Source organism: Typopeltis vanoorti, chromosome 24 (assembly GCF_054136105.1).
Source record: "Typopeltis vanoorti isolate ZY-2024b chromosome 24, IOZ_Tvanoo_1.0, whole genome shotgun sequence".
In the NCBI taxonomy this organism is placed as follows: Eukaryota; Metazoa; Arthropoda; class Arachnida; order Uropygi; family Thelyphonidae; genus Typopeltis; species Typopeltis vanoorti.
This window is the reverse complement of record NC_143572.1, coordinates 9,250,539-9,272,129: the sequence shown is the minus strand read 5'-3', so window position 1 is coordinate 9,272,129 and position 21,591 is coordinate 9,250,539. Positions and strand designations below refer to the sequence as shown.

The 21,591-nt window shown below is 36.2% G+C and overlaps 1 protein-coding gene across 1 annotated transcript; it reads right to left on the bottom strand.

The window, feature by feature from the left end:
* Positions 1–19,713: 19,713 nt before the first annotated feature.
* LOC150092918 (zinc finger MYM-type protein 1-like) lies at positions 19,714–21,198 on the bottom strand. The gene has a single exon (XM_090414105.1). The coding sequence runs from the start codon at positions 21,196–21,198 to the stop codon at positions 19,714–19,716; it is 1,485 nt and encodes a 494-aa protein (XP_090270231.1).
* Between the last annotated feature and the right edge of the window lie 393 nt (positions 21,199–21,591).

Sequence of the window (21,591 nt, the reverse complement as noted above, 5' to 3'; positions counted from 1 at the left end):
AGTATGTTTTCAGGTTATTATTATTATTATTGTTGTGTTGTTGTTGCTGTTGTTGTTTTTCTTATTATTATTTGAGATCTTCACGGAACTAAGAATTCATGAAGAGAGGATATACACCACCCAAAAAAGCTGTCATATCTTCTCTACTAAATTAGATTCCCCCCCCCCTTCAACTATTCAACTCACTCACTACTCTATGAGAGAAAATCTAGATTTTACTCTTTCTTTACCGTGAACACAATGTTCATGGGTACCCCATGTTCTCTCCCCACTTTCCATATAACGAAAAATGTCATTGGAAAATATCCTCTAATACTCATTTAGAAGTTTATGATCCTCTATCACATCATCCCTCTTTGTCATGTTAATCAGAGTCTGTAATTCACATACTCTCAATATGTCTTTATAACATGTGATTTTTAATTAAAAAATTAAATCTCCTCATAACATCCAAAAAAGCATTATGAAAATATAGCTACATACCAAATTTAAAAAATAATAAATGGTAATCATCATCATCATCCTTTAGGAATTTAGGCCCAGTGGCCTGCTCCAGTCTCTTTCCATCTTTTCCTTGGTCGTCCCTGACTTCTATATCTTCGAACTGGGTGGTATTGGATCATTTCTTTTGGTAGTCTTAAACTGTCCATTCTTTTGATATGTTCATTCCACTTCTTTCGGTATTCATACACTCTGTCCAACACTGAGTATATTTTTAGTTTTCAACGTATTTCTGTTCTTCTTTTGTCCCAAAGAGTATAACCTGCTGTCCTTCACAGGAATTTCATTTCTCCAGTTTTTAGGGTACATAATTCCCATCCGTACAGTGGAGAAGGTCTTGCCAAAAGTTTATAAACTCTTATTTTTGTATGCTTATGAACTTGGTTAGGTTCGAAAAAATTATTGATCATTCTTGTTGTCTTTAAAAAATCTGAAATTTTGATGTACGTGTCAGTTTCTTTTGTATATGATACAGCATATCCAATGTATTTGAAGTAGTTAATTTGTTCTATTGTTATCTTCCCAATTCAAGCTGTTGTTATGTTATGTTATGTTATGTTATGTTATGTTATGTTATGTTATGTTATGTTATGTTATGTTATGTTATGTTATTGAGTGAAAACATATGAGTTATAGGGTGATATCTTTCACTTGTAAAACATAAGTGAAATTTTCTTGAGTTTTTCTCTTAATTTTTTTGAGTTTACGAGACGAAAAACCTGAGTTTCTCGAAGAAAGAAAAACCCATTTGCCCTTGTCAGGGATCGGCCAACTCGGGAACAGTTTGGGAAAAGGCTTATTCAAAGTTCCTCTAGACGGCGACTAGAAATGAAATTACTATGCTCTTTCTTCCAGCGGCCTAGCGCGTGAATGGCACACGACACTGAGCTATACAATGCTTTGTAGTACAAGATAGAGGTCAACAGGACGAGATATAAACTATATTGTTGGTCAGTGCTATAGACCAATGCAGAGAAAGATCTGGATCCCATGCATTTGCAGATTTGCTCAATTAGTGCAGGCCGAGAAATAATTGTGGGTGACCTTGAACTATGGGGAGATTTAGAGTGCATTTTTTCTTCAATGTATGCTGAGTAGAGAGAGAAACAGTGGTCATCCTGGAATTTGTATAAGATTATGTGGTTGATAAGGGTGTGTGGACTGTATTTTACTATATTTTATATTTGGAGAGTTGTGAGAGTTGACTTAAGGAGTATATGAGAAGTATTATGTAAATAATCTTCACTGTGAGTTTCCCTCAATGCCTTCCAACTTTTTGGAGTTGGCTCAAGTGTGCCGCCATCTCGTGGTCCCTAACCCTAACACAATATATTTAATGTCTGAAATAATTGGGTTCTACGGTCGATTTTCTTGAGTTTACAGGACGAAAAACCCGAGTTTCCGGGAGGAAAAACCTGCTTGCCCGTGCCAGAGATCGACTAACTCGGGAACCGGTCGAAAAAAGGCTTAGAAAAATTTCCTCTAGTCGCCGACTAGACTCGAAACCAAGTCTTCCTTCGTGCGGCCAAGCGCCGTGGTTGGCAAACGCCACATCCACTGAGCTACACAGGCTGTCAGTATAATAATAATAATAATAATAATAATAATAATAATAATAATAATAATAATAATAATAATAATAATAATTTTTAAACCTCGGTTTATTATCTTTCAAAGAAATTACATGAGGGTAGGATACATTTTTGTTACATGTTATTAAAATTATTATGATTAGGACAATATAACACTATAATTAATGTTAAAGTTAATTATTATTATTATTATTATTATTATTATTATTATTATTATTATTATTATTATTATTATTACTGATACCTCCAAGGAGTCCGAAGACTCATCGCGGGAGGACATCCACAACTCTCTCCACACCCAACCTCCACTACGAATCATCTCCATCAACGCCATCTACCGCCCACCTCCACCACTACTACAACTAGTATTTTTTGTTAACATCACTTTACTTTAATTAACATCACTTTACTTTCAATTTTCATTACTTCTCTGAGAATGGCATATATTTTATAATGTTTATAGGCAATAGTACTATAACTTCTCATTACACTAACTCTTAGTAAGGGAATACCGTGAGTAAACATATAAATACAAAATTAATGACGGAAAATCTCACCTAAAAAGATTTTTTTAATATTCAGTAGATGTTAAGCTCAAATTAAACAATAACTGACAATTCCAAAAAGCGCCACCTAAGTAGCTAGTGTAAGATAACTAAAAAAGGTAAATAAAATTTCCTAACAAAAAAAAAAAAAAAAAACCTATATATATACAATAAAAGGTTACGAAAGATTAGTTGATTTGTAAAGTACTATTTCCCATCTTTTCCTACTAAAGCCTATATTAATCCTGACAAAGTTGTAGTAAACAATTCGTCACATGTTTTAACAGTTGCTGAAAAAGATATTCTAAGCAAAGGTCTAAATTTCATTCCCTCACCTAAGTTAATTCCAAAAGAATCTCTACTTACTAAAATAGAAAAAGCCAGTTCACTTATTCCTAATCATTTGGCAAAACTTCTCCGTATTGAATCCATCTTCATTATCAATAATGCTGAACCTCCAAGAGATAATCTTTCTCCTGCAGAAAGACAGGCCTTGAAGAATCTTAAAAAAGCCAAAAACATCATTATTTTACCTGCAGATAAAGGCAATGCCACAGTCGTCCTCAATTCTAAAGATTACCACAATAAAATGCTTCAATTGCTTGAAGACAACATTACATATTCAATTCTTCAGGATGATCCAACAAGGGAACTACAAAACCGCACAAACAATCTGTTAAAGACTACATTTGAACTTCCTCACAATATACGCCTTTCTATACGTTCTCTTCACCCTCTTATTCCACGCATTTATGGAGTTCCGAAGAAACACAAAGAAAACACCTCTCTTCGCCCAGTTGTGGAAGGAATTGATGGTCCTACTTATAAGCTTTCGAAACATCTTGCAGAATATCTCAAGTGTTTCTCCAATAAATCTTCATCGTTCATCAAAAACACCACAGACTTCGTTTCTCATATCAAAAATATTTGAATCAGTGAAAATGATATCATAGCAAACTTTGACATCATCTCATTATTTACTAACGTCCTTACTGAGGAGGTATTAACATTACTTAAGGGCAAATTGTCTAAAAAGATATTTGCTTTACTAAAGCATTGTATTCAATCTGGTTACTTCAGATATATATCGAACTGCGTATTGAGGAGCATAAGAGAGACATCTCCTATAAAAGATCACATGTATCTGCGCTATCCAGTCATGTTCTTTTCTCTAATAACCCTCATGACGATTACAGACTCACTCAGTTTGCTGGGATAAATCCGAAAACATTTTTCGCTGTAGTGATGAGTTTGAAAGAAAAATCGTGGAGTCCAGAGAAATCCTCCTTAAACCTGAACATTTGCGATTTGAGTTATAACATCCCTGATAGCCATACTGCAGTTGTTCAATACTGGCGCTCACTAGAAGCTGCAAGCACGCATACAACAAACAATAGCACGTTAGATAGAACGACTCGAAAAATACAACGTTTTTGTGTCAATTATGAATTGCATTTTTTGCCTGCAATTCTCAGTTTTTTGTAACTTCAATTTTTATTACTGTATTCTACCTTTAGTGGATACCTGAAGAAGGCTCTAAAAGGCTGACACTAGTTGTATCATTATCATTGAAATTTAATATTTTATCTCGGTTTAAAGTCATTTAAAATTTATTCTCTAATATATATATATATATATATATATATATATATATATATATATATATATATTAGAGAATAATTAGATTTAAGTATAAAAGTTTTAATATAAACACACTACTAGTTTCGGCACACCATGGCGCTAGGCTGCACGAAGAAAGACTTGGTTTCGAGTCTAGTCGGCGACTAGAGGAAATTTTTCTAAGCCTTTTTTCGACCGGTTCCCGAGTTAGTCGATCTCTGGCACGGGCAAGCGGGTTTTTCCTCCCGGAAACTCGGGTTTTTCGTCCTGTAAACTCAAGAAAATCGACCGTAGAACCCACATTATTTCAGACATTAAATATATTGTGTTAGGGTTAGGGACCACGAGGTGGCGGCACATCTGAGCCGTCTCTCTTCACTGTGTACCGCTTAATTAGTGATAGCCTTGGGCCATCTATCTCTGATTGGTACCAGTGGAGATTGAACTGCCCACTCAGTCTCCAAAAGTTAGATAGGGCTAAATGGCCTCGCCTACTCCCCATATAAGGGAATAAAAAGGCGTTAGCTGATTTTTTTTTTACTAGTTTCGGCCTGTAACAGCCTTCTTCAGGTGACATTATAAAAGAAAAACACTAAACATTGAGGGTTAAAAGACTATGAACAACACAGACAGTCTTTATACATAATTAGCATGAAAACGTTGTAGTTGTATTTGAAACTGTTCTTTCGTTTGTCGCATTGTTGGGAGAGTGCGTGCTTTTTGCATCACGTGAACGCCAGTACATGATTACAGCTGAATGACTATCTGGGAGGTTGTAGCTTAAGTTGTTATTTAGATGAACAGGATTGAAAATGATTTCTCTAGATTCCACAATTTTTCTCTCTATTTCGTCACTGCAACGGAAGATGTTAGTAGATTTTTCCCAACAGACTTTGTGACTTTGGTTATCATCATTAGGATTAGCCGAGAAAAGGATATGACTTGATAATGCACTCGCTCGCTGTCTCTTGTAAGTAATGTCTCTCATGTGTTCTTCCATACGCATTTCGACAGATTTGTCTGTCTGCCCGAAATAAGGAATATCGCAGTCACATAATATTCTATATACACTAGGGTATTTGAGTTGATGATGACAAGGTTTTGGGTGGCTAATTAAGGAACGGATCTTTGGAAGTGGAGTGAACAAGGTTCTGATATTGTATTTTCTTAGAACTTTTGCTAATTTGTGTGAAACAGTACTTATGTAAGGAATAGATATATGGCCTTTGAATCTATTTGTTTCTTCTGAGTGATGTCTAGGAGGATTAAGAAGAAATTTGTCAATGATTTTCTTGGAATATCCATTAACTTCGAAAGAAGTTTTGGGATGGTTTATTTCTGTAAGAAGTTCATTTGGGTCATCAAGAAGTGAACGGGCTCTATGTCCCAAGGTGGAAATTATTCCAAGTTTATGAGGAGGGAAATGATGAGACTGACTGTGCAGATATCTGTTGCTATGTGTGGGCTTTCTATATATCGATATTTTTAGTTTACCAGAAGAGCGAGTCAGTTTGACATCAAGAAAAGGCAAAGAATTATCCGTTTCAAGCTCAGCAGTAAATTTAATACTTTGATGTCGGCTATTGAGATGTTCGAGGAAAACCATAAGGGATTCATGAATTCATGAAGAAGGCTGTTACAGGCCGAAACTAGTAATGTGTTTATATTAAAACCTTTATACTTAAATCTCGGTTCTAGTCATTTAATTCTTCATAAATATATATATATATATATTTATTTATTTTTTTTTTAAATAGATTTAATGACTAAAAACCGAGATAACTTATAAAGATGTTAATAATAATAATACGACTAGCTTCGGCTTATAACAGCCTTCCTCAGGTATTCTTAAAGGACAAGAATAGTAATAAACATTAAAGTATCAAAACAAACTGGAAATTACAGGTAAAAAATTGCCACACATAATTGATACATAAAAAACCTTGTATTTTTTCAAGTTTTTACCTGTAATTTCCAGTTTGTTTTTCAAACACACTACTGTCTCTTTGTACTTGTTCTATTATTACAATTTTAAGTCTCTGTAATTTTTTTATATATTTCTTTGATTGTGATACCTGAGGATGTTGATATATATATATATATATATATATATATAAACCAAGTAATTTTATAAACTTGGTTTTTTTACTCCTTCTCCCAAGTAAGCAAAACAGTTAAGTTTGCCCCTGAACGTAGTTCAAGTCAGGTAAAAAACTTTTTATATCCCCAAGGTAAAAAACTTTTTCTCAGTTTTTATATATATATATATATAATATAATATAATTTATATTATATTATAATATATATATAATTTACATATATATACATATATATATATATATATATATATATATATATATATATATATATATATATATATATATATATATATATATATATATATATATATATATAGATCGAAGGAGGAAGAGAGCTGATGACCTTGTCAGGGAGGCACTTTTGTAGAAAAGCAATTTCATATCCATGGTATGATTTATTATGTGCTTTTACTGCAATTATGGCTCTGGTAATCAACGTCTTTATGTGTATGTTAACTAGGCCGAGACCTCCAGCTTCTATTTCATGAAAGAGTGTTGTATGGCGCATTGATTCATATTGTGAACCCCATATGTATGCTGTAAAGTGCCTGTGAATTTTATCCACCCAGTGTCCGTGGCACTGAGCTACAAAAGCCTTAACAATAATGACGATAATAATAATAATTATTATTGTTATTATTATTATATAACATATAATAATAATTATATCTTATATATCTGTTATTATATCTGTACTAAACCGAAAATATAATATGTGAGTAGTCTAAGTGTAAATAGCCGTATAATAATGATAACACTTTGTCCGATTAAAAGAAAAAAAAATGAGTTGTCGCCTGTCATCGTTATTATTCTGTTATATGAATTCCACATTATGCAAATTATAAAGATATTAAGAGTGAAAAGTATAACAAGAAAATACAAAATTAATGACGGAAAATCTCACGTAAAAAGATTTTTTAATAGTATAATTTTCGCCTGTGTGTCACAGGCAACTTCAGTACATGTTAAGCTCAAATTAAACAATAACTGACAATTCCAAAAATCGCCACCTAAGTAGCTAGTGCAAGATAACTAAAAAGGTCAATAAAATTCCTAAAAAAAAAAACACCTATGTATACAATAAAAAGTTAGGAAAGATTAACTGATTTGTAAAGTACAATCCCCATAAAGGGGATAGACGTAAACCATCAGATCTGTTTAAGTTAGGAGAGTGAAGTAAATTTTCACATGTTTCTTTATAAAGCCGTTCTTTGAGGAACCGACTTTTGTGAAGGACTCTTGTCTTTTTCCAATGAACTCTATGTCTGGCTAAGATGGCATGTTCTGCAAGTCCAGACTGTTCAGGTTTAAGGTACTGAATATAAGACTGGTGTTCTTCTAGTCAAATAGAGGCAGATCTTCCTGTTTGTCAGAAATAAGATAATCCACAAGAGCAAGGAATCTGGTAGACACCTGGATAAATAAAATGTGGAAGCTTGTCCTTAGGAGAAGTGAGAAAGGTAGAAATTTTTCTGACTGGTCGAAAGGCAACAAAAATATTCAGTGGTCTTAAAACTTTTGCTATACGTTCACGAATGCTGTGTACATAAGGGATAGGAATGCGCGTTATTTTCTGTATTTGAAGAGGAAGACATATTAAAATTACTCCAAGCTCTTTTGATGAAGGAATTCTTGTATCCATTAGATAGAAAGGAAGAAGTAATATATTGCAGTTCTTTCTGTAAGAGAACGTCTGAAGAACAAAAGGAGTTGGCCCGATGAACCAGTGTTTTAATAGTTCCTGCCTTTTGACTGGGATGGTGATGAGATTCAGCATGGATATAATAGCCAGTATGAGTATTCTTTCTATAGCCTGAGAAATGTAGGTTACCATCTGGTTGGCGAAGAATTGGAAAGAAAAATCCGAAAACATTTTTCGCTGTAGAGATGAGTTTGAAAGAAATCCTTCTTAAACCTGAACATTTGCGATTTGAGTTATAACATCCCTGATAGCCATACTGCAGTTGTTCTATACTGGCGCTCACGAGAACCTGCAAGCACGCATACAACAAACAATAGCACGTTAGATAGAACGACTTGAAAAATACAACATTTTTGTGTCAATTATGTATTGCATTTTTTGCCTGTAATTCTCAGTTTTTTGTAACTTCAATTTTTATTACTGTCTTCTATCTTTAGTGGATACCTGAAGAAGGCTCTAAAATGTTGAAACTATTTGTATCATTATCATTAAATTTTAATATTTTATCTCGGTTTAAAGTCATTTAAAATTTATTCTCTAAAATGTATCATTACAACCGAGTAGAAGATCAAGAATACATGTATATGTATATTTTAAAAAGGATTGAATGACTAGAACCGAGATTTAAGTAAAAAGGTTTTAATATAAAAATACGACTAGTTTCATATTGTAACAGCCTTCATCAGGTGACATTATAAAAGAAAGAAAAAAGAAAAGCACGGAGATTAGTCATTGTTGCAAGTATTTAGGATGGCTTTTGGCCTCTTGTATTTGAAGAGGTCAGTTTCTTCATAGTTTGCTGCCTGTTTATCTAGATCGTTGGGGTGTGTAGAGATCTTTGTGAAGAATTTTTCTGCTGTAGTTAGTAGGAAGGAGTAGATGTAAGGGATGTTTGTATCTCTATGCAGTTGTACGTTCCTTACAAACCACGGTGCATCCAATATCATGCGCAAACACCTATTTTGCACTCTCTGTAGCCTGAGGATGTTGGTGTTGGGTGTGTGGCTCCAGGCTGGAGATGCATATGTCACCATGGGGCGGATCGGCAGCAGGTATAGGAGCACTTTGATTCTGGTATTTAGTTTGCTTTTTCTATTTATTAGAGGGTAAAGTTGTGCAATGGTTTTATATGCCTTCGTGCATAAGGCTTTGATGTGTGGTTTGAACGTTAATCTTTTGTCCAGAATTACTCCAAGTTATTTTGTTTCTGTTTGCCAGGGGATTTTGGTGTTGAATAGATAAAGGTCCCCCATGGGAGTTACCATTCTTCTGGTGAAAAGTATCGCTACACTCTTTTGGGGATTCACTTGTAATCTCCATTTGGAGAACCATTGTTCTAGTTGTAGCAGGTTTTCTTGTAGTTTTTTAGTGACAAGATGTGGTCGTAGAGATCTTGCAAGTACTGCTGTGTCATCCACATAAAGTGCTAAGATGGATGACATTGGGTTGTGTGGGATGTCTGCTTATATATCGAGAATAAGTACGGTGCCAATAGGGAACCTTGAGGAACTCCCGCAGAGATCCGTCGCTGACTTGAAACTGTACCATTTATTTTGACTTGTATGTGTCTGTCCTGGAGGTAAGATTTAATTAGGTGGACGATACTTGGTGGTATGCCTGCTGAAATGAGTTTGTGCAGTAATCCCAAGTGCCATATCTTGTCAAAAGCTTTCGCTATGTCAAGGAAGACTGCTCCAGTGTGCTGGTGCCAACTGTAACCGGTGGTGATGTACTCAATTATCCTATGAATTTGTTGAGTAGTACTGTGATGTTGTCTAAAGCCAAATTGTTCCTTAGGAATGATATTTAACTCATTTACTGAGGCTTGGAGTTTAGAGAGAATGATTTTTTCGGCAATTTTGCCTAAGTTTGAGATTAGGCTGATGAGTCGATAGCTTTCAGGCAGTTGTGGATCTTTACCTGGTTTATGCACTGGGACCACATCTGCAACTTTCCAATAGCTGGGGAAATAGTTAAATCGGAACATGGCGTTGATTATGGTGGTGAGATATACGACAGCTCTTCGGGGCAGCAGTTTAATTATTCGATTTGATATGCCATCTGGGCCAGGGGCTTTTTTATTCTTTAGCTTCTTGAGAACTTCATAGATTTCCGCTGGTGAGGTGTTTGAAGGTATGTTGTTGCAGGTATCGGTGACTTTCAGTGCATGTCTGACATGGAGGTGGATTTTATAGACATGCTTGAAGTCCAAGTTGTCGTATGTAGGGCTACACTGTTTTTCTAGGTTCTTTGCTATTTCTTCAGCTTTTTCTGCATCCGTGTGTACTGGTCCCATGTCTGACTTGAGTGGGGGAAGAGATTTGTTTTTGTTTCTGAGACTTCTTAATATGTTCCAGATGGGTTGTTCGCCGGGTGATACAGAGGCTAGTTTGGCTTCCCATGTTTCGTTCCTGTGAGCTTTAAGTGCTTCTCTTACTTCATTGTTAAGTTTATTGAGGATCTTTTTGTCCTGAGGTGCACAGGTGTTTTGGTACCTTTTCCTTGCTTTGTTTTTGCCTAATTAAATCCATGATGTCTTCTGGTAGTTGGTTTGGCTTAAGAGTGGTTTTGGTAGAGGTGACAATCTTTATAGCTGTGTTGATTTGCTGAGTCAGGCTTTTGACAGCATTTTCAATTTCTTTTATGGATCTGATGTGAGGGACAGGTCCAATGTGTTCTGATAGTACTTCTGTTAGTTTTTTCCATGAGATAAAGGAGTGGGGAGGAGGCAGCAGTTGTTCTTGCTTTCCCAGCTGGAGCAGGATTGGGTCGTGATCAGATGCCAGCTCGTTTAAAGAGTCTAGGCTATACTGTAACTTAATATTTTGTAATATAGCAATGTCAAGTATGTCGGCTGTGCCATACGTACTATGACGTGTTGGTTCTGCAGGGCCTACCACCACTGCATAATTTGAACTAGAGTAGCTGAAGAGTGTGTAGCCGTTTCTGTTTGTGGTTTTACTGTTCCATGCCGGGTATTTCGCGTTTAGATCACCGGCAATGATGACTTGATCTTTATTGCCTAGGACGGTATCTAGATCTGAATATAGTAGGTTCTTTGATGGAGGGTTGTAAGCTGCGTAAAGTGTTAGTTTCCCAGCTGAGGTAGTGGGTACTACTGTTCCTGTGAGCTGTAGATTTTTGGTTGAGGGGCTGGTTACAGAGTGGTGATCGATGTGGTTTTTTATGAAAATGGCGGTGCCTCCTCCTCTGTAGTTTATTCTGTCATTTCTGTGGAGAAGGTATCCTCTAACTTTGGGGTTGTCTGCTGGTCTTAAGTGGGATTCGTTTATTAAGATGATGTCTGGGTTGTATCTTTGTACAAACTCTTGGAGTTCCAGAATCTTGTTTCTAAGTCCGTTTGCGTTCCAAGCGATGATCTGTAGGGAAACTGCAGTGCTTTTATTTTTATGCATTTATGAGAGCTGCTAGGATGGATTGGGTTTCTTGTTGAAATCTTTTTCTGGAGTCCGATGTGGGGTTTGATTTGCTGAAGTCTTGCAGCATATTTGCAAGAGAGTTTGTAATGACGGCTGCTAAATTTGGGTTATATTGCGCCTGAGTGGTCTTTGTTGAGCGGACTACATCTGCGTAGGACTTTGTCTGCCGATTGAGGTTTGCTTCGATCGGGGCTTCTGGTTGCGCCAGTTGGTTTTGTATCGTGTTTTGTCGACCTCTGGAGGGTTGAGGAGTTGGAGCTACTGTTTTTTGTAGATTAGTAGAGTTAGCAGATAGTCTGTTTTTTTTTTTGGGTGTTGTATACATCCTTTGCAGTTTGCTGGATGCGGGCCCCCACAGTTTGCACATTTAGCAAGGGTGGATTTTGGCTTGGTGCAGGTATATGTGGGGTGGCTCTCCCCGCATTTTAAGCACTTGTATTCTGCTTTACATAATCTCTGGGCATGGCCATATTTTTGGCACCTGTGGCACTGTCCTGATGAGGTTCTTTTTCTTAGTGGTTCTGGGCTGATTTTTAGCCCACAAATTGAAGTTAGATCATATATGTTTTTATATGCCTGGTGGATCTCTACTAAGACGAGCGGCATTGCACTTTTGTCTGCTCTGGTCATACTGCTGACCTTGATAGGTGGTAGGTGTTGGTAGCAGAGATCGGCGGCTATGTCTTCTGTATGTATGTGCTCTGATACTCCACGGAGAACCACCTTCAAGCTCCTCTCGGAGTCAAGGGTGAAGGTGTGGTATTGCACACCTTTATTGTCTAGCTCCTTTGTGAGTCTGTGGTAGTTTATAGTGGCGGGGTGGATTTTGATACCATCGTCTAAATTCTTTGCTGTAGTGTATGCTATCTGTAGTCTAGTCATAGTGGCCCTTAGTTCTGTCCACCTATTCTTTTCTCTTAAGATAATTGAAGGCAATTTCTCTTTAGTGGAGGCAGGAGGGTCACAGTTGTGTCCGTCTTCCTCCATACCTTCATCTGTGGGTGGTTCTGTCGTCTGTGTTTTGCGTTTTTTCCGCGGGTGGGCTTCTCCTTGATCCTAGGGGAGGGGAATTGGAGACCACCAAATCCAATTTTTCCTCTATATTAGCAGTATCCTCGCTTTCTTCATCATCTCTCGTTGTGGAGTACAGGTTCAAGTATCCTGGCCATTCCACTTCAAATTTTTTTAGCAATTTTTTGAGTAGGCTCAGCGCCAGACATTTGTCTGGTGTTTCTATCAGGGCGTCGGTGTCTATGTCAGTCATAATTACGTCTAGTAGGTTTTGATTTGGGGTTGGTCAATTACTAAAACTGAGAATTAATAGCGAAACCTTACTTTTCGCTGTGTGAATCTCAATCAAAATGCACTTCTTTGTTTCGAATGCAACTGGAAAAGTTTTCCAGAAGTTAGCTTTTCTGTGATAGCTACCGTCAAAATCCAATGACGTATTTTCTTTTTCAGAAATCGCTACAATTCCTAAATTGCAACTAAATCAAAGTCTTACTTCTATATATCAATCAAAGCGCATCTCCAAATTCACTGAGTACTTCACTGTCGCCATTTTTCCCATTGTCCAAATCATAACTGATATTAAATCGTTGTGGTTGTATTTAAAGTTGTTCTTTCGTTTGTTGTATTGTTGGGAAAGTAGGCGTTAGTTGCATCTCGTGAACGCCAGTACATGATTACAGCTGAATGACTATCTGGGAGGTTGTAGCTGAAGTTATTGTTTAGATGAACAGGATTGAAAATGATTTCCCTACATTCCACGATTTTTCTCTCTAGTTCATCATTGCAACGGAAGATGTTAGTAGATTTTTCCAGCAGACTTTGTGACTTTGGTTATCATCATTAGGATTAGCCGAGAAAAGGATATGACTTGATAATGCACTGGCTCACTGTCTCTTGCAAGTAATGTCCCTCATGTGTTCTTCCATACGCAATTCAACAGATTTGTCTGTCTGCCCAAATTAAGGAATATCACAATCACGCAATCTTTTATATACACCAGGGTATTTGAAATGATGATGACAAGGTTTTGGGTCACTTATTAAGAAACGGATCTTTGGAAGTGGAGTGAACAAGGTTCGGATATTGTATTTTCTTAGAACTTTTGCTAATTTATGTGAAACTGTACTTATGTAAGGAATAGATATATTATTATTATTATTTGACACCTCCAGGGAGTCCAAAGACTCATCGTGGGAGAGTGTGCCAACAGCATCGAACGATTGTTCCCCTTCCAACTACTAACCGCACTCAAACTTACTTAACTGAGCCATTAGTAGCAGAGGCTCTACCAATCGACCAACCTTTGCCAGCAATCTATATATTGCCTTTGAATCTATTTGTTTCTTCTGAACGATGTCTAGGAAGATTAATAAGGAATCTTTCAATGATTCTCTTGGAATATCCATTAACTTTGAAAGAAGTTTTGGGATGGTTTATTTCTGTAAGAAGTTCATTTGGGTCATCCAGAAGAGAATGGGCTCTATGTCCCAGGGTGGAAATTATTCCAAGCTTATGAAGAGGGAAGTGATGGGACTGACTATGCAGATATCTGTTGGTATGTGTGGGTTTTCTATATATCGATATTTTGAGTTTGCCAGAAGAGCGGGTCAGTTTGACATCAAGAAAAGGCAGAGAATTATACGTTTCAAGCTCGGGAGTAAACATAAGGGAATCATGTCCATGGCTCCAAATAATGAAGGCATCATCTACATAGCTTGTAGATGATGTCTTCATTATTGTACTGTCGTTCACGAGATGCAACTAGCACGTACTTTCCCAACAATACAACAAACGAAAGAACAGCTTTAAATACATCCACAGCGATTTAATGTCAATTATATATAGAGACTCTCTATGATGTTCATAGTTTATTTAAGCTTCAGTGTTTTAGTGTTTTTTCTTTCTTTTATAATGTCACATGATGAAGTGACACAACTCAGTCCATCGCCCAGTTCTTAAAAGAACTGGGCGATGGACTGAGTCCTTGACTCTTTATCCCGTCATCTGAATGAAGAAAATCTGTGTGGATGCAGTGTTATTGAGCTAAAAAGCTCTAGTCATGGCTGGGTAACGGCAATAGCCCAGCGTCAGTTAAAACTTCAGCTACAGCATTGCCATTTGTTACCCTGGAGGTCCTAAAAAGGACTTTTTCCCATATATATATATATATATATATATAGTCTTTCTTATGGTGTGTAGGAGAGGGACAGGGCATCAATTATCAGGAATGCTAGGTGAACTTTAAGGACTCGAAATATGTAATCAAATAATGGTGTGGTAAAATTGCTAACAATTAAAATTGTTAATAACAGTAATACAAAGGTATTGAGATTTAAAAACTAAATGTAATTAATAAGGTCTGTGTAGCTCAGTGGAAGTGGCGCTTGCGTCCTCTGCAGTTGGTTGCTCAAAGTCAGACTTAAGTTCAAGTCTAGTCACCAACTGGAGGAACATTTTCTAAGAAAATCGACCGTAGTACCCACATTACTTCAGACAGTGACATACCTTGTTAGGCTTAGGTACCAAGAGATGGCAGCACTTGTTTGCCTGCCTCTTCATCGGTGACTGCTATAATTAGTGATAGACATCTGCCAGCTATCTCTGATTGGCTACCGGTGGAGATTGAACTGCCTACTCAGTCTCCAAAAGCTAGACAGGGTATAGAGGCCTCGCCTACTCCCTTAAGAGAATAAAAGGTGTTAGCTGATTTTTATTTTAGAATGTAATTAATAATGTAATGCCATGTAACTTTTCACTGTTAAAGGCTATAGAATTAATTTCACAAAATGAATTACTTGTAAAAAATGATGATACCTTTAAGGAGGTTAACGCATATGCAAAATGATGAATATATCTATTAATGATGTATTTATTTTACTGCTGTGTATTTATTTTATTTGTATAATAACAGTAATACAAAGGTATTATGAGTTGGATCTAAATGTAACTAATTGAAATACCATGTAACTGATCCCTGTTAAAGACTATGAGAAGTAAATTCACAAAATGAATTACTTGTAACAAATAGTAATACATACCCCTAAGGAGGTTAGAACAAATGTAAATATATGAAGTATATATCTACTTATGATGTGTTTATTTTTGCTGCTATTTATTTATTTGTTATTGATCTCATAACAGTAGTACAAAGGTATTAAGAGTTAAACCAGAATGTAATCTGTATGTATATATCTATTTATGATGTAAATATTTTACTAATATGTATTTACTTGTTATCGTTTTAATTAAATATACTCAGTGGAAGTGGTGCTTGCGTCCTCTGCCCTTGGTCGCTCGAAGTTTGACTAAGTTCAAGTCTAGTCACCAAACGGAGGAACTTTTTCTAAGCATTTTTTCGACCGGTTCCCGAGTTAATCGATCTCTCTCTCACGGGAAAGCGGGTTTTTCCTCCGGAAACTCGGGTTTTTCATCCTGTAAACTCAAGAAAATCGGCCGTAGTACCCACATTATTTCATATTAGTGTTAGGGGTAAGTACCAAGAGATGGAAGCACTTGTTTGCCAGCCTCTTCATCGGTGGCTGCTATAATTAGCGATCGACATGGGCCCGCTATCTCTGATTGGCTACCGATGGAGATTGAACTGCCCACCCAGTCTCCAAAAGTGAGTGGGCAGTTCCAAAAGTTAACCTCTTCAACTCCCTATAAGGCAATAAAAGGCGTTATCTGATTGTTTTTTCACTTTCACAAATACTTTCGCAAATACTTTCATTAACCAATCACTACAATTAACTTCTAAGGTTACTATAGTGATTGGCTAATGAAAGCATTTGATTAAGCTGTATTAATCACACCTACTTCGAAGCTAGGGTTAACTTTTATGAAGAGAGTGGGATTAGCATACATATTTATTATTATTATTATTATTTAGGGAGGACGCTGTGTAGGCATACAAACGGTTGCATGGTTGTATCGCTGGTCCCGTTTTTTTATAGGTTTAATGTGGTTCTAACTCCTGGTTTTAATTTAAAAGTGTCATAAAGTAACTCTACTTGTCATGCTAAAGACAGTGATGTATAATTCATTAAAATCGGCCAAGTGGAATCCCAAATCCGAGTGTGCTGAAAATTGAACACAGTTTACCGTGGTCACTAACGAGCATAAAACAAAGGGCGTCGCCACACGTTTACAGTTGCCAAGGGAAGAAAGGTGCATGAAGTGCAACAAGTGCCTGAAGGAATTACCATCCTATGGAAGTCATATAACCTGCAGGAAATGCCTTAGGAATCTTCACGTTTTCATGTTCCGGAGTTTCAGAAACAACATGGCAACGCAAATCCAATGCCAAACGAGAGGAATGGAAATCCTTAAACTGCAGAGCGAACAAAGAAACGCCGCCACCCATGACGCAACTGATTATGCCAGAGGCAGAATCAGACGATGAACTGAACAGACAAAAAATACCGGTGAGTCTTATAATTTGATTTCCGTAAATTTATTACTAGAAAAAGTTTTAGAAAATATAAAAGCCAGCTTGGTAGACCTTGTCCAAGAACTATTTGATAAACAAATAACAAAAAAATTAGCAAATATGCAGAGTTTGTTCAATTTAATAATACAACAGTCGAACAAGTCTTACAAACGCTAAAAGACATTAAAACCAGCATTAACGTACTAACTGACAGGCAACACAAATTGATAAAAGACACATCCGAACTCCATCAAGAATTTAATTCCCTAAAACTACAATACGAACTTTTAAATCAACAACATAAAAAAGACCTTGTCATAAACGGTCTTCCAGAAACTGAATCCACAGAAAATCTCAGAGACATAGTTTTAAACTTAGGCCATGCAATTGACATCCGAGGCATAGGAGTGACCATTCTATCCTCGTATTTCGGTTACTAAATCCAAGCATGCTTGGAAGGTTGTGGGCCTTAAAGGCCTGTTAAAGCCATTGGGATAGGATAGAATTGACATCCCCCTACAGCATAATGATATTTAGACCATTAATTGGATTCCCAGGGGAAAACAAAAAACAAGGCTCGCAACGACCCGCACCAGTCATAGTTCGTCTGAGAAGCAAGGCTACAAGAGGCAATCTCATAAAAGCCAGCAGACTAAAAAAAACCAGTTGTCAAGGAACTTAAACGCAACGCAAGACAATATACCACTCTTTCTATCTGGGTATTTAACACCTTTCAATGAGAATCTGTTGTATCAAGCAAGAAAAGCAAAAACAGAAAAAAAATATCAATTTCTGTGGATCAAAGACAGCAAGATACTATTGAGAAAGTCACAAACTTCAAAGTCTACACAAATAAAAAGCTCGGAAGACATAGATAGTCTGCCAGAGTGATACAAAAAACTCCAATTTAGTTCAAAAAGAAGACCCCAACACAACAAAAATGAATGTGAACCATCAGATAGATGTAATTACACCAGAATACATCAGCAATTGTACTTTCGACTCGCTTGATGCATGGAAACAACACACAGCACAAGCGAGAGGATTATCAATCTTGAATATTAACATCAGAAGCATGATTGGTTACACTGGAAATTGGTTGCTGTTTTCATCTGAGGAATTACACCGGTATTATTGATATATTGGTCCTAACAGAAGTATCCATAACTAATGACGAAGCGACTGCTTTCCAAATTCCAGGCTTCCAACAACATAGATCATGCCGCCAAACAAAAAGATGGGTGGAATATTAATATTTATCGAACACAAATTAATAGCAAAAGAAACTGCCTATCAATTTGAGCATGCTGAAACCCTTTGCCTCGAAATCACTAATACCACAAATAGACAGCATCCCATAATACTAAATGCAATTTACAGGCCACCAAACTTAAACATGATAAAATTCTTGCACGAATTCAATTGCTGGCTTTCATGCCAAAAAATATGCTCAACTCAATACCTAATGATAATCGGCGACATACACATAAATATTGCAAACGAAAACCAGAACAACACTGTACAATACTTAGACACGCTATCCATGTATAATTTAATACCAACAATAACATCATGTACTAGAGAAGAAATATTCGGAAATACCATCACTGCTTCCTGCCTAGATCACATAAATGTCCGAGCACCACCAAACCGTTACACTGCATCAGTCATAAAATGCAAAGTAGCAGATCATTACTTCACGGCTCTGAACCTGCACACCTAGACAATATCTATGCAATGTCCCGCAGAAGAAAAGCGACAGCAAACAATAATAGACGAATAAATAGTCAACCACGAAATAAGAAAAACAGACTGGGAACACCTGGCATCAGATATCTTATACAACAACATTAAACTCACACTGGAGAAAATATATAAGAAAGCTGCAAAGAAAATCAGAATTCGCTCAAAAACAACCCAAAATCCTTGGATAACACAAAACTTAATCCTAGAAATACACAAAAAAAGGATGCTCTATGGAAAGAAGTAAAGCGATATCCAAATAACACTGTTTTAAAAATTGAATATAAGATAACAAGGAATCGTCTTTCAGAAAAATAAGGGAACAACATCTCTCTTGGAAGACTTTAAAGACGTAAATAATACCGCCTTAGACAAAAACAAAATTGCCATGGTTGTCTTTATTAATCTAACTAAAGCATTTGATACACTAACACATCACACCTTGTTAGAAAAGCTGAGGCATGTTGGAATAGACTGGCCTCTGCACAGGTGGTTTACAAACTACCACCCAAATAGAAAGCATATCACATGTACAGGGTCAAACCGAAGTAGCTCTCTACTTCGGTTTGACCCGAAGTAGCTATTTAGAAGAGTACAGCTCCGCAGGGAGCCAGTGGCGGACCTAGAACTTTTGCCGCCCAGGGCGGTCTCCAATTTGCCGCCCTTTCTAAGTCAAACAAATGGTGGTTTTTATAAATTAATAAACATAAATAAATAATTGTAATTGAGACAAACTATAGGTGGGGGCTTTTTTACCATTGGATGCCATATTTAAATTAGGCAGTAAAAAAGGAGCCCGCATAAGTTGATATACCTATAAATGCAACTTTTATAAAAATACAAGATACTTTTTTAAAGGCCACAAGAAACTTAAGGAGGCCGCAGGTTCCCCACCTATGAGACAAAACATATACCTAATTTACAAAAAAAAATTACCGTTAGATATTTTTTATTTTATATTTATAAATAAATAATTTCATTTCCTTTTGGATAAACAAACAAATTGTACACATATGTGTATGTAAACATATTTATATATTTACTCTTCTAACTTTCATAGTAGAAAAATCGTGCATAATGCTCTCAAAATTTATATTATTTGTAATTTCTTGTTCTATGGACAATATTGCAAGATTTTGTAGTCTTAAATCACTCATTGTGGAACTAAGATAATTTTTTATCAACTTCAATTTGAAGAAGCTCCTTTCGCAACTAGCGACACTGATAGCAATTGTTAAAAAAATTCTTAGCAAAATTACAATGTTGCCTACAGAATTTTCCAATCTATACTGTTGAATAAATTTTAGTAGATCTAGAGGGCCTTCTCCCCCGTTTTTCCAACGTTTTGCCTCTTCTTGTAGTGTAGGTACAGCCTTAAAAACCTGGATCCTTTTTCTTTCAATATGGAACTGTTCTTTATCAATGTCAATTAAGTCATTTATTTGACATTCAAATTCTTCATTTAGTAGGTTACATGGTATTATACACGAATATTTTCTTGCAAGGACATGCAACTGATCAAAGCGTTCTTTTATTTCCTTTATAATTCTATCCATAGATAAAAACATTTCTCTTCGTACTTCTTGTTCTAAGAATAGCCCCACGTCTCGTGAATTTTCCCCACTCATATTTTTTCTCCTTCTAACTCGACGCTCAGTCGATATCTCCAACTCTTCACAAATTGTTTTGGCTGCTATAACAGCGTTTTTTATTAGCGCATCTCTTTGTTCCATGAAATGGGTTTGCAAAGAATTTAGTTTTATATGGCATTGACGGATATTTAACCCTTTTATTTGCAGGTATTTTTGCGCGTCATTAATTTCCAAAAGGATGGGTTCCCATAAATTGAGATAACATAGAAAAGAAAAAGATTGCATTGAATTGAGTAATATTCCGGCATCTGATCTCGTTTTACTATTTTCTTCTTCAGATGTCAATTTTTCTAAAGCGCTTAAAATGTAAAAAAATTGGTTTTTTACTATAGTTACCGCTTCTGCTCTAGCGCTGCAGCGAGTTTCTACACTGCGTTTAACACCTTGACCAGTGACAGAAAGTAAAACATCCCATCGATGAGTGGAAGAAGAAAACAACGAAAACAACTGTTCAATAGTTCCAAAAAATGTTATGGAATCGATAGCAGTAGAAGCTGCGTGTAAACATGCCAGGTTTAAAGAATGATTTGTACATGCTACAAATTCTGCATTTGGATTTATTTCCTTAATGCGAGTTTGAACACTGTGCTTTTCTGCCATGACGGCAGCATTATCGTAAGTCTGTCCTCTGCAATTTTTTATATCTAAACCGTCATTTTCTAATTTTGTTAAAATCATATTTGTGATTTCCTCGGCAGTTTTTCCTTTAGTTTCTACAAAGTCAATAAACGATTCTACAACTTTAACTTCGCTACCATTAATAACTACATATCTAATAATTTGACTGGTTTGATCTTTGTGAGAAATATCTGGAGTGCTGTCAAATATCATACAAAAGTATTTAGCTTTCTTTATTTGATCCATAATTGTTTTTCTCACTGCACCTCCCAATAGCTCTATGAATTCGTTCTGAATCTTCGGCGACAAATAAGAGATACTATATTTATTACCCATCTTAATTTTTATTACATGTTTACGTAATACTGGGTCGTACTTAGCCAACAAGCTCTAGAAAATTTCCTCTATTTTCCATTGAAATGATGTCTTTCTGATGACTTTTGCGATGACCTCGAAACGCCAAATTTTGTTTTGCTAAGAATCTAATTATATCAAGTATTCTTGTAAGAATTTCCTTCCATTGTTCAATTTCCTTATCACTATTCTGTTGTTGTAGTTTATCAAAAGTTGCGCCATGTCCAAGTCTTATTTCTAATTCCTTCCATTGGGAAAATGATCGAATGTGCAGTGGGCTCAACT

Excerpts from the sequence above, each read along its gene's own strand:
- LOC150092918 (XM_090414105.1), bottom strand. The coding sequence starts at position 21,198 with ATGGATCAAATAAAGAAAGCTAAATACTTTTGTATGATATTTGACAGC.